This window comes from Aotus nancymaae, unplaced genomic scaffold (genome assembly GCF_030222135.1).
Source record: "Aotus nancymaae isolate 86718 unplaced genomic scaffold, 86718_ANA_hifiasm-v0.15.2.pri h1tg000006l, whole genome shotgun sequence".
NCBI classification, from domain to species: Eukaryota; Metazoa; Chordata; class Mammalia; order Primates; family Aotidae; genus Aotus; species Aotus nancymaae.
This window is the reverse complement of record NW_026988417.1, coordinates 46,071,948-46,084,364: the sequence shown is the minus strand read 5'-3', so window position 1 is coordinate 46,084,364 and position 12,417 is coordinate 46,071,948. Positions and strand designations below refer to the sequence as shown.

The following is a 12,417-nucleotide window of genomic DNA, read 5'->3' as shown; positions in this document are numbered from 1 at the left end:
GATCCTCTTTAAAAGGCATTGACCACTAAGTCCTGGAATTGTAAATTACAAGCCCCAGTTTTCTCCAGAAGTGCATACTTAGGCAGAGATTTTATACATTTCAAATATTTTACTAAAGTATCTGAGTTTTACTAAACTTTGACTAACTGCATTAATTCTAATTATTAAAGTCTTGAGAGATTCCTGGAAAGTGTATTGTGCTGCAGGAAAAGAAATGTTCCTACTGACGGACATAGGCACACACGCACACAGAGTTCAAATTACACATTTGGGATCTCCTAAAAACAACTTTTCTTTTTTTCCTCAAAATGGTATTTTAATAGAGTGACATCAACCCCTGTCTACTACTAATATACTACATATGAACTTTAATGACTAAGAGTGAATTTGACCTAAAATTCATGACATATTTACATTAAGTACCCCCACTTAGAGGATACTTAGATGCATATGATTTTATACAAAAAAAAAAAAAAAAAGGAAACTAAAATTTAAAGAGCATGTTCAAGAGTAGAGGCCTGGATTTCTAATCAAATTCTGCCCTTTTAGGAATTACATAATCAAAATACAGTTCCTTTATCGTCAAATAACTACTGAGCTCATCTGTATCTGCATCTTTATTATAATACAAGGGGCATTAATTTGGAAGAGCTGATATTTTTTGGTATTTCCAGTAAAACAGAAGCAAATCTTTTCATTCTCTACTGACAGATAGCATTAAACATTTCATAATTCTGCTTGTCACAGTCTTTTTTATGGAAGGTCAAAAATTAGATTTTAAATGAAACAGACAGGATTGAATTTAAATGCACAGGGAGTACAAAATGTTAGCAGATGGACAAGCCTGGCAATTTGCTGTCAGCAGCTGAAACATATCACATTCCCAGCTTAGTTCTGGTAAGACAGCAAGACCGTCCCTGGCTGCCCCCAATACATCAATAAGGGTTGGGAGGCAGAGGTGGGTGGATCACGAGGTCAAGAGATCGAGACCATCCTGGTCAACATGGTGAAACCCCATCTCTACTAAAAATACAAAAATTAGCTGGGCATGGTGGCGCATGCCTGTAGTCCCAGCTACTTGGGAGGCTGAGGCAGGAGAATTGCTTGAACCCGGGAGGCAGAGGTTGCGGTGAGCCGAGATTGTGCCATTGCACTCCAGCCTGGGTAACAAGAGTGAAACTCTGTCTCAAAAAAAAAAAAAAAAAAGGGAAAGTGAGCTTAGCATAGGACACTTCCTTTTCATCCCTAATGCAACAGGCTTGGAAGGTACGAAGGGAGAAGGGACAAATTATCTGGGGTTACATACCACATTCTTATAGAAAAAATAGAGAATCATGTTGGAAAGCCTTGTATAACACCAGTGCCCGTGGACAAGAAGAAGCTTCCTGAGATGTTTGAACTGTGAAACGGCAAAGTCACTGGCCATCACAGCCTGCAGACGCAATGGAGAGAGAATGTCATTCTGAGCCATCAAACATGTTAGAACAGACACAGCCCTGTCAGACTCACCGTCACTACAGTCCAATCAGTTACATCTGTTGTTTAAACCTTACATGCAGATTAAAAGACAAAACACACACACAAAAAACAGCAGCAACCACAACGACAAAACCCATGCATATAGAACCTTTGTGGACTGCCTAGATTTACCACTCAGCTTTCCAATACCGTCACATGAGACAGGATTTCTCTTTAGTTACCACTTATGGTGCACTTTCAACAAATGAACTTTTGCTAGAAAGCAGCTTCCTTAGCAAGAACTCTGTCTTCTGCATCACAATATGCATTTGCTTCTCCTCAGGGAGAATATTAAGAAGCATTGAAGTTAAGACTTCATATGGTTTTGTATAATGCATCAGGCAAAAGGTATGTGAATCCCTCACCTTCCATAAAGATGTTGTAATTTACAATTCTTGGGAAACCCTAGGCCTCATATTCCACGTTCCTCTGACAGCACTTGTTCCATACATGAATGAAAATCGGTTTTGTGGATTATGAGCTTTTATCTGAATTCTGTGCCTCAAATACTATCACACACACACACACACACACACATAGAGGTGTGCACAGACACTCCCACCTCCTTCCTTCCTCTCTCATATCCTCTTCTTTCCCTTTTTTTTTGTCCTCCCTCTCCTGCCTTAAGATCTTTAGGTCCTTCATTCAAATAGTAGCTTCTTTAGAGTCAGAATGTATGCAGCTATTGCAGGACTAAAATATACATTCCTGTGATTTAGATAAATTCTATATTTAATAAGTGAACAATACAGCTAATATTACCCAGGAAAATGCCATAATACTCACCTAGGAAATAATCAATGAATGTGAGTGAACTTCCTGCCTCCCACTCCTCAGCTAGCCACACACAGACTCACTCGGCCACAGAGAATTTACCATGGAGAATGCTGCCTTTGGATGGGCAGGTCAAGGCCACAGAACTTGGGTGCACAATATCCACTCACCTGCATGCCTTCTTGACCCGAGACCCCTATCCCAATGTCTGCCACTTGTATCATGCTAACATCATTGGCACCATCACCTTCATGAAGCAGAAAAAAGGAGAGAAATATATGAGGAGTACAGAAAGGGTGTAAATGTTGCAAATCAACATGGGCAGCTCAAGTAAACAGAACAATCCTTCAAAGTTCATCCCTTTCTCCAAGTTTCCTGGAAGAAAAGTGAAGCAGAAATAAAGTGGCATCCCACTGCCATCAGGAAGTATTCCAAACTCAACACTGCTTTAAATTCCTTCATGCTATGGCACTTACCCCGACTGATCTTGTTTTTCATGCCACTCATGCTACTTCCAACTCTCCAGATATACCCTTCTCCCTGTAGCCATGCACATAACACTGTCCTTACCACCCCCAGCCCATTTTGCTGGATTTCATTTGTTTTTCCTCTCAACTTAGATGTCATTTCCTCTGGGAAATCCTTCTCATACTTTTTCAAGATCAGATGCCCTTTTATTAGGCTTCAGCACCACCCTATGTATCTCTAGCAAACCTATCACACAGTATCATGGTTTCATGCAGACTTACTGGTCTCCCCCAACACAGAGAGCTTCTTAGGAGGAGGTATCACATTCCTGCTGGTAATGAGAATACATTGTTCTCAATTGCTCACCAACAATTCACCTGTTTTTCAGCAAAAGTATACTGATTTTCCTTGGAAATTCTTAGTTTGTGAGGTTTGTTAGGGTGAACTCAAATCTCCATATTTACAGGTAGGCAAGTGACCCAGATCTGTACAATCAGCATCTTCTATTCCCTGGCCTCAGTAATTGGTTCCGAGATGAATATATTACTTCAGTTAACATTATTTTAAGTTATAATATAATCACAATATATAATGTACGAGATAAATTATAATTATTATATATAATTTATCTAACAAATATAATTATAATAATAATATATAACTGTTATAATATGTAAGTATAATATAATATGTAATTATAATATAACTATGTTATAAGTCTAGGAGTTTTCACTTCAGAAACATCTGGATCCATAAGCTTGATTAATTCATTTATCTGTTTATTCAACAAGATAATTGAACAAAATTCCACCCTAATCCTGATACTTTACTGCAGCCATCTGAAAAGTGATGCTATCTTTTCACCCAAGTTGTTAATGGGATAGGATGGAAACCTAGGAATTTCAGTGGCTATATTACCACCCTGAGGGGAAAAGTTACCTGAGACTGGAAGCAGTCTAGAGGGAAAACAGACATTGAAAGAGAGAGCTGATATGCCAAGTCCTCAGCTTAACACTGGAGTCTCTGAGATCTTAATCTCATTCTACAGTTCTCTTCAGTTATACTCATTCTTTAGTGTCAAGGCTTTGATATCCACTTGACTCTTCCTTATTTTTATTTATTTATTTTTTGAGACAGAATCTTGCTCTGTGGCCCAGGCTGGAATGCAGTGGCACAATCTCAGCTCACTGTAACCTTTGCTTCCCAGGTTCACGTGATTCTTGTACCTCAGCCTCCCTAGAGATGGGATTACAGGCTCCCACCACCACGCCTGGCCATTTTTCATATTTTTAGTAGAGATGAGGTTTCACCATGTTGGCCAGTCTAGTCCTGAACTCCTGATCTCAAGTGATCCACCTACCTTGGCCTCCTAAAGTGCTGGGATTATAGGTGTGAGCCACTGTATCTGGCCTGATAGCCACTAGACTTCTGATTCTCAAATTTATATCTCTAGCCAAATCCTTATTTCTAAATTCCAGAATTTTATTCTTACTTCTCACCTGACACCACTGCTTAGACATTTAATAGCCTTTTCTTTCTTTCTTTCTTGAGACAGAGTCTCACTCTGTCACTTGGGCTGGAGTGCAGTGGTATGATCTCAGCTCATTGCAACCTCCACCTCCTGGGTTCAAGCTATTCTCCTGCCTCAGCCTCCTGAGTAGCTGGGATTATAGGTGCCTGCCACTATGACCAGTTAATTTTTTGTATTTTTAGTAGAGACTAAAAATTTCACCATTTTGGCCAGGCTGGTCTTGAATAGCTGACCTGGTGATTCACCAGCCTCGGCCTCCCAAAGTGCTGGGATTACAGGTGTGAGCCACCGCGCCCAGCCTAGCCTTTTCAAACTTCAAATGTGTAAGACCCAACTCCCAATTTCCCCACCACTATTTCAGTAAATGGCAGTTCCGGTCTTTTTGTTCTTAGACGTAACTTTGGCGTTCCCTTTGACAACTCTTTCTCTCATATAACATATCCAATCCGTCAGCAAATGTCACTGGTTCTTTCTTCAGACCATGCCCATTATCTGACCACGTCCCACTCCTTCGTTTGCTCCCAACTATGCCCAAGCTGCCAACATCTCTTGCTGAATTATTTTTATAGCGTTCAGCCTGGGTGCGGTCCAACAATTACTCTGGCAGAGCAGCCAACATGATCATTTTAAATTTAAGGCAAATCATGTCCCGCTTCTGCTCCAAATCCTTCAATGTCTCCCTAATCTCTTCAGAAAAAAGCTAACATTTTATAATGTCCTCTAAGACCCTATGTGATCTGCCCCCTGCCACTTCTCTGACCTTAAATAACCTGCAGAAAAGTCCTCTGACACACCAAACATGGTTCCCCTCATGGCCTTCACTTTCGCTGTCTTCTCTTCCAGGAATGTTCTTCCCCATATCTCCCATGGCCCTTTATGATTTCCTTCAAGTCTCTGCTCACAGTCAACCTTAGCAGTGAGACCTTTGAAAACCGTATTTAAAGGAGTAGCCCCACCCCATCTCCAGTGCTCTACATCTTATCATTCCACTTTATTTTTTCAACAGTACTTATTACTGTCTGATACCTTACAGATTTATGCTTTGTTTTACTGTATGCCTTCCTACTAGATGTAAGTTCCTTGTAAAAAGGTACTTTGTCAATTTTATGTACTCTTTTATTTCCATTCCTTAGAAAAATGCCTAGTACAAAGAAGGTACTTGATAAATATTGTTGAATGGATAAATAAATGAATTGTCATGTCCTTGAATTTAGCTTTCCTGAAGGCAGAACACATGGATTTTTCAATTCTGTCATTCAGTTTATTACCCGGCTTAAGCTCCTTGATTTGGGGGTCTAACACTAAACTAAGAAGTCCCGACTGTTATATTGTTTACCATGTCACATCCTACTACCTGGTTCACAGAGGTGCTCAAGTAATTGATGGAGAAGTGGGATAGAGTGAATGTGGTAGAGAGAAAGGGAGGAAAATAGGAGGAACAGTGGGAGAGGAAAAAGAGAGAGGGATCGGCTTCTGATGTGGTATAAAAGGGGGAAGTGCAGGACCCAGATTTATCCTCACTCACCAATGGCCAGGGTCATCACCTGGAGATGGCTGCGGACCAATTTCACCACTTCACTTTTCTGCAGTGGCGTGGCTCGGCAGCAGACCACAGCTCGACACCAAGATGTCAGTTCCAGGAACTGCTTTTGTAGACTTTCTTGCAGGGCAAACTCCAGGGTCTTCCCAGTGATAACGAGTCCAGCTCGCAACCCTGAGTCCTGGGGGACAGGAGGTTGAGGTAAATCTACGTTTAATGACACTTGCTCTGGTGAGGCTTGAGTTTTCTTCTGAAGTTCTTTCAAAATTGTGCTCATCAGCATCCCACAGGCATCCTTGAAACAAGAGGCAAAGGTAGTTAGCCTTCAGGCTCCTTTGGTGCCAGAACCAGTTACCTTTTTTTATTGTCTTTCTTTAGCAATTGCTGAATCAAGAAAAACCCAAATAATGAATAACTAATTATTTTCAAAGACTTTACAAGTCTTCCACAGAGCCTTCTGTGTATATGTGGGGATGGGTTAAAAGGACAGGGAAACATCTCAGCCCCAACTGTGTTTCTTATAAAGAAATAGCTGTGAAATTTCTTTATGTGTGCAATTTGCCTTCTAACAGTGAATCCCAAGCGTCCTCTGGTCTCATTCTGCCAATTATTAGCTGCTTGACCTGAGGCAAACTGTGTAACATCTCTAAGCCTTAACTTTTTCATTTAAAAATGCAAATATTATTTGCATCATAATGTTGTTGTGAGGATTGAGTGAAATAATACATGCAAAACTCCTAGTGTAAGGGATAACCCACAGCAGACATCTGAAACAGTAATTATTTTTATCTTCTTTTTGATTCCACATATTCATTCACTCACTATTTAATGAGAAACTACATATTAGAAAACATTCTATGAGCTGGAGCTACACCAACAAACGTGAAAATTCCTGCCCTCAAGGCGCTTGCATTCTGGCCAGGATGTTGGTGGTACTTACTACATCTCATTTGCATACATCCTAACTTCACACTAGTTAGGAAATTCTTTAAAGGCAGGTATCACTTTTAATTTACTTTTGAAGCCTTCACGAAGTTTAAAAGTGGACCATATCAGGTACTCAGTAAACATTCATTGAATGAATTCTACTCAAGAAGATTAACAATAAGTGTATCCAGAAATTACTATGTCAAGTGACCACTAAGAACAGATTCCAAATCCAGGAGCAGTGAATTTAAGTTTCGTGTATACACTAAGTGTGAAGTAGTTTATTCATGAAAGAGTTCTCACTCAGAGCTTGTTTGCTTTGATTTTAAATGCTGTTTTATCAAGTATTTCTCAACCTACAACAAAATAAGAAAAGCAAGGAAGAAGTAGATATGGATACGTGCGCATGAAACAGCACAAAAACTATAAACACTCTAGTGGAGTGTTCATGGTGCTCCATTTATTTTAGGAACGAATTTGATCCCATATACCTCCAAAGCCCTTAAGGAAAAGAATACAAAGATGAATCAGATATGCTCATTATACGCTCATTACATCACAGTAAAAATTATTTTTAAAACCCTTTTGGAGTCTGGTTAAATTAAAATGGTACATTTAGAAAGTAACATGCCTCACAGTCATTGAAAATGTAGATGTCTATTAACATCAGATTGTGTTTAAGATATCTGTAATGGAAGAATACAGCTACAATACTATACAATAACACAAATACAGTGTTTGTGGCATCAGTACGCTTACAGTATATAGAATACGGTCTGTGTGGATATTCTCCAAAATATGATTTTTAATTACAGTTTTAGGATTATAAATTGATTATAAAACTTTTTGTACTCTTCTATTTATTTGAGTACGTGTTTAGGTTTTACAATTAACTATGTTTTCATTATAAAAATAACAGAAGTACACATACATATACACACACAGCTGATCTTCATTATCTGTGGATTCCACATTTGTAAATTCACCTACTTGTTAAAATTCATAAATTCACAATCCTTGGGGTGCTTTTGTGGTCACATGTCATAGAGTGACATCTGAGTGTCACATGCATAGAGTGACATTTGAGTCATGCCATATGCATATTCCCAGCTGAAGCTGAACACCATGAAGCTTGGCCTTCTTTTGTCACTTCTGAAACTGTAACAAAGTCTTCTTTTCATGGACTATTTGGTGCCATATTTTTTACATCTTTCTGCTTTTTGCAGTGATTTTGCTATTTAAAATGACTCCCAATCATGGTGCTGCAGTGTTTCTAAGCAGAAAAGGCTGAGATGTGGAAATTTTATGGGGATATTACCCATGTTAGATAAGCTTTGTTTGGGTATAAGTTACAGTGCTGTTGGCGATGCATTTAATGTTAATGAATTATTAATATACATATTAAGTAAGATGCATTTAAGAAGAAACAAAGTCATATATTGATTGTTGACTGTATGTTGTAATTAGAGGCTTAGAGGAAGCTGGTCTCCCCTAGAAGCAGTGGTCAGTGTTTACTAATTCAGAGCTCAAGGTAACTACATAAACTGTAACTCCACAAAAAATGAGAATCAACTGTATATATAAAATATGTAATATATAATTAAAAATATACTGAAATAGGAATCAGAATATTTAAAGTTTTAGGTGAGTAATCAGCTGTACTTAGAGAAACCACAAGCATTTGGAGTCTCAGGTTATAAAACAGATAATTTATCTTCTATGTCTATTTGTTATAATTGTCAAATGAGATCATGTATGAGAAGCCTTTTGTAGATTCTAATATAAATTATGAAGATAGAAAGTTACCAATCTTAGGAGAAAATTTAAATGACATTACAAAAATAAAACTTAAAAAATTAAATGATCAATCCTGAAAGGCCTTTATATGTTCCAATGCAAATAATTAGTTACATACAGGATATGACTATATTAAAACAAATGAAGAAAAAAAAACTTCTATGAGAATAAAAGGTAAAGTTTGTAACTGGCAACACTTATAATCTAATTTGTAAATTTATGAACAATGTTGATGAAAATTTGTAAAGTTGACACAACAGAAATGACGTCAGATATTCCACTGGCTGCCACATTGCCTACTTAGAATGTTACAGGAGCAATTCCTTCACTAAGTGACACACTGGGCTCCATGATCTTCAAGTCCTTTTAAACTCTTAGTGATTCCTGAGGGACTCGGAGTGTAAGGAGGAAAGAAAGGGTTAAACACTACTGACTGAGCCTCTACTGTGTGCCAGGCTTTTTATCTTGAGTCGTGATAAAACTAAATTATGCTTGTTGTATTATATTTAGTTATTTGGAAAATTCACACATGTGAAATAGCTATTGATAGCAAAAAAAAATTATAGATACTCAGTAAATACTTCTTGGATAGTTTTAAATGCCTTTAAACATAAGGTAAATTATGAATTTATGAATAATTTCCTATTTATATAAATTTAAGGAGTACAAGTGTAATTTTTTTACATGGATATACTGCATTATAAATGAATTTCAGTCCTAAAGATTTTACTGTTCACAAAAAACTCTACCTTTCTTTTTTAATGCCTGCTGAATCTCATCTCCTAGGCACCTCATTAAACAACTTATATTTTCTCATTTGGTGGCCACAAAAACCCCATGAAATAGTCATTACTTTCCCATTACAAGTAAGGAAAAAGCAGCACAGGAAGGTAAGTAACTCTCCAAGGCCACATACATGGTCAGCGACGGCCAAGCATTTGATCAATAGTCTTTTTTTTTTTGAATGACAGGTTCTTATGTTGCCCAGGCTGGCCTCAAACGCATAGTTTCACCTCCTCAAGCACCAGGACAACTGGCCTGACCAGCCACCCAGGCTACATTATTTTGGTGACTGAAATGACTAAGCATTTTCTTGTGTTCAGCCCCCTGCAGCTGCTGGGAGTTGGCTGGTGGTTGTGGTTATGGTCACTAGGCCACTGTAAAGGAGAACCCACTCTTTTTTTTTCCTTTTTCTCAAAATGTACCATTTAGTTGGGTGCTGGTTGAGGCCTGACCATAAAAACATGCTAACCAATCAGGCAGTCTGTGACAAAGTTCAAGAAGTGATCCTGAAGAAAAATGCCACAAGCTTTCAGAGAAGGCAAATGCAGTGATGGGACTGATATTAGTGATTAAATCTGAGCGCTGAAGAAGAGTGGGAGGAAGGTTTTCAAGAAAAATAAACAATGTGCACAAGTCTTGGAGGGTATCGCTATACTGGAAAGCTTCTGAGAAAAATAAAACCCTTATTTATCTGATTAAACATTGGTATTCATGATTAGCGGGAGGCAAAACTAGAAAAAATTGGGCTGAGTCTAAGTCTCTAAAATTCCTTCTTTAAAAAACGACATTTTCCTCTTTCCTTAAACAGTTCTTCAAACAAGATATTCTTGGGAGCACTATCTAGAAATTACCACGAGAGGGCATGATTTCTCTAAGAGTCTACTTTTAGAATTGCCATAAAAATATTTTATATTCACCTGATTTCAATAGAAACTATCACTTTTTCTCATCTTGAAAGGAAGGTGGATTCCTGTCTCAGGACTTGATATATTTTCCCATTTTGGGCTAATCTTGTCAAATCCGTGGTAATCCAGTGTGGAGGTGGGGAAGGCAAATAAAAAATAATAAAAACAAAACTTTTTTCTAATGCTTTTATTCAGCAACGATTCCTCCGAATCATTATAATTTTCCACCAAGCCTTAAGAAGAACTATGACACCCTTCCGAGAACAAGGTAGGTTTCTGGATAGAAAAAATTATCAAGAAGCTAATGGTTGCTGGCCAGGCACGGTGGCTCATGCTGTAATACCAGCACTTTGGGAGGCTGAAGCGGGCAGATCACCTGAGGTCCAGAAGTTTGAGACCAGCCTGCCCAACATAGCGAAACCCTGTCTCTACTAATAATACAAAAATTAGCCAGGCGTGGTGACGGACGCCTGTAATCCCAGCTACTTGGGAGACTGAGGCAGGAGAATTGCTTGAACCTAGGAGGCGGAGGTCGGAGTGAGCCAAAATATCACATCACTGCACTCCAGCCTGGGCGACAGAGTGAAACTCTGTCTCAAAAAAAAAAAAAAAGAAAGAAAAAGAAAAGCTAATGGTTGCTGTTTAGTTTAGTTTTGTTTTTCCTGCTTGCATACATCAAATCTCAGAAGGAACCAGTTTAATCTCAATATACGCACTTTACTTTGGGTACTGAGGATAAAAAGCTTGTCATTGGGCTCTAGTAGCTTGCATGCATAAGCTATGTTGACAGCTGTCTCCTGCTTGTCCCCTGTCAGCATCCACATCTTGATTCCAGCTTTGTGAAGAGCTTCTATGGATTCAGGGACTCCCTCCTGCAGCCGGTCTTCAATGCCAGTAGCACCTAAAAAATAACCAAAATGCAACAGGACTTGTAAGAAACCAAAGCCAGCTGAAGCTCACCTAGTCTACAATTTAATCATACCTACTAGCCAACTCAACCCTAAAGTATATAAACTTCCCAGTTGATTCAGGAGAGTCAAAGGAGGTTTGACAACCCAGACCAAAATTATACGCAATGTAATATTCTGGGAAGGAAGCCTCGGGGATCAATGGATTTATCAAACTTACTTGTTCTCCTTTTGGCTACTTTTCTAATCTGTAAATTGAAGGGGTTTGAGTCAATTATTTATGTAACCTTATTCTACAAATTTATTATTCTATGATATTCCCAAGAATAAGGGTAGGCTTTTATTTATTTTTATTTTTATAGATTTAAGGGGTGCAAACGCAGTTTTGTTGCACTGACATATTGTGTAGGGGTGAAATCTGGGCTCTCAGTGTAACCATCATGCAAATAGGGTAAATTGTACCTTTTAGGTAATTTCTCGTCCCTTGCCCCCGAACCTATCCTCTGCCTTTCTGAGTCTCCAATGTCTACTATTTCATTTTCCATGTTCATGTGTACACATTATTTGGCTCCCACTTATAAGTGAGAACATGTGGTATTTGACTATCTGTTTCTGGGTTATTTCACTTAAGATAATGGCAACCAGTTCTATCCATGTTGCTGCAAAAGACACAATTTCATTCTTTTTTTATGGCTGAGTAGGATTCCGTGTTGTGTATGTGAAATATATATCACCTATATATAGATGTAAAATATATATAGGTGATACATACACGATATGTATATATATCACATATTCTTTAATTGTTTGTTGATGGACACTTAGATTGATTCTACGACTTTGCTATTGTAAACAGGGCTGTAATAAACCTCTAAGTGCAGGTACCTTTTTGATACAATGATTTATTTTCCTTTGAGTAGATACCCAGTAGTGGGACTGTTAGATTGAAGGGTAGTTCCAGTTTTAGTTCTTTGAGAAATCCCCATACTGTTTTCCATAGAGGTTGTACTAATTTACATTCCAACCAGCAGTGTGCAAGCATTCCCTTTTCTCTGCATCCTTGCCAACGTCTGTTGTTTTCTGATGTTTTAATAGCCATTCTGACTGGTATAAGATGGTATCTCATTAATTTGCACTTGTCTGCATCTGATAGTGATGTTGAGCATTTTTTCATGTTTGTTGGCCACTTGTATGTCTTCTTTAGAAAAATGTCTGTTCATGTCCTTTAAAGGACAGGCTTTTAAAGAATGCTCTTGCCAATAGGAT

General features: G+C 38.3%; 2 protein-coding genes across 5 annotated transcripts in view; one reads left to right on the top strand and one right to left on the bottom strand.

Moving 5' to 3' along the window:
* ATP10D (ATPase phospholipid transporting 10D (putative)) overlaps positions 1-12,417 on the bottom strand; it is a 105,056-nt gene that overhangs the window by 19,120 nt on the left and 73,519 nt on the right. For all 4 annotated transcript variants that reach the window (XR_010338915.1, XM_064366813.1, XM_064366822.1 and 1 more), the window contains exons 15-18: positions 10,960-11,144; positions 5,817-6,126; positions 2,463-2,539; positions 1,307-1,432 (exon numbers count right to left, since the gene is read on the bottom strand). Coding sequence is in view for 3 of the 4 variants with exons in the window: in XM_064366813.1 (XP_064222883.1) it covers positions 1,307-1,432; positions 2,463-2,539; positions 5,817-6,126; positions 10,960-11,144 (698 nt within the window). In the remaining variant the exon portion in view is untranslated. The remainder of the gene's footprint in view (positions 1-1,306; positions 1,433-2,462; positions 2,540-5,816; positions 6,127-10,959; positions 11,145-12,417) is intronic.
* CORIN (corin, serine peptidase) overlaps positions 1-12,417 on the top strand; it is a 289,036-nt gene that overhangs the window by 274,441 nt on the left and 2,178 nt on the right. The window lies entirely within an intron of this gene.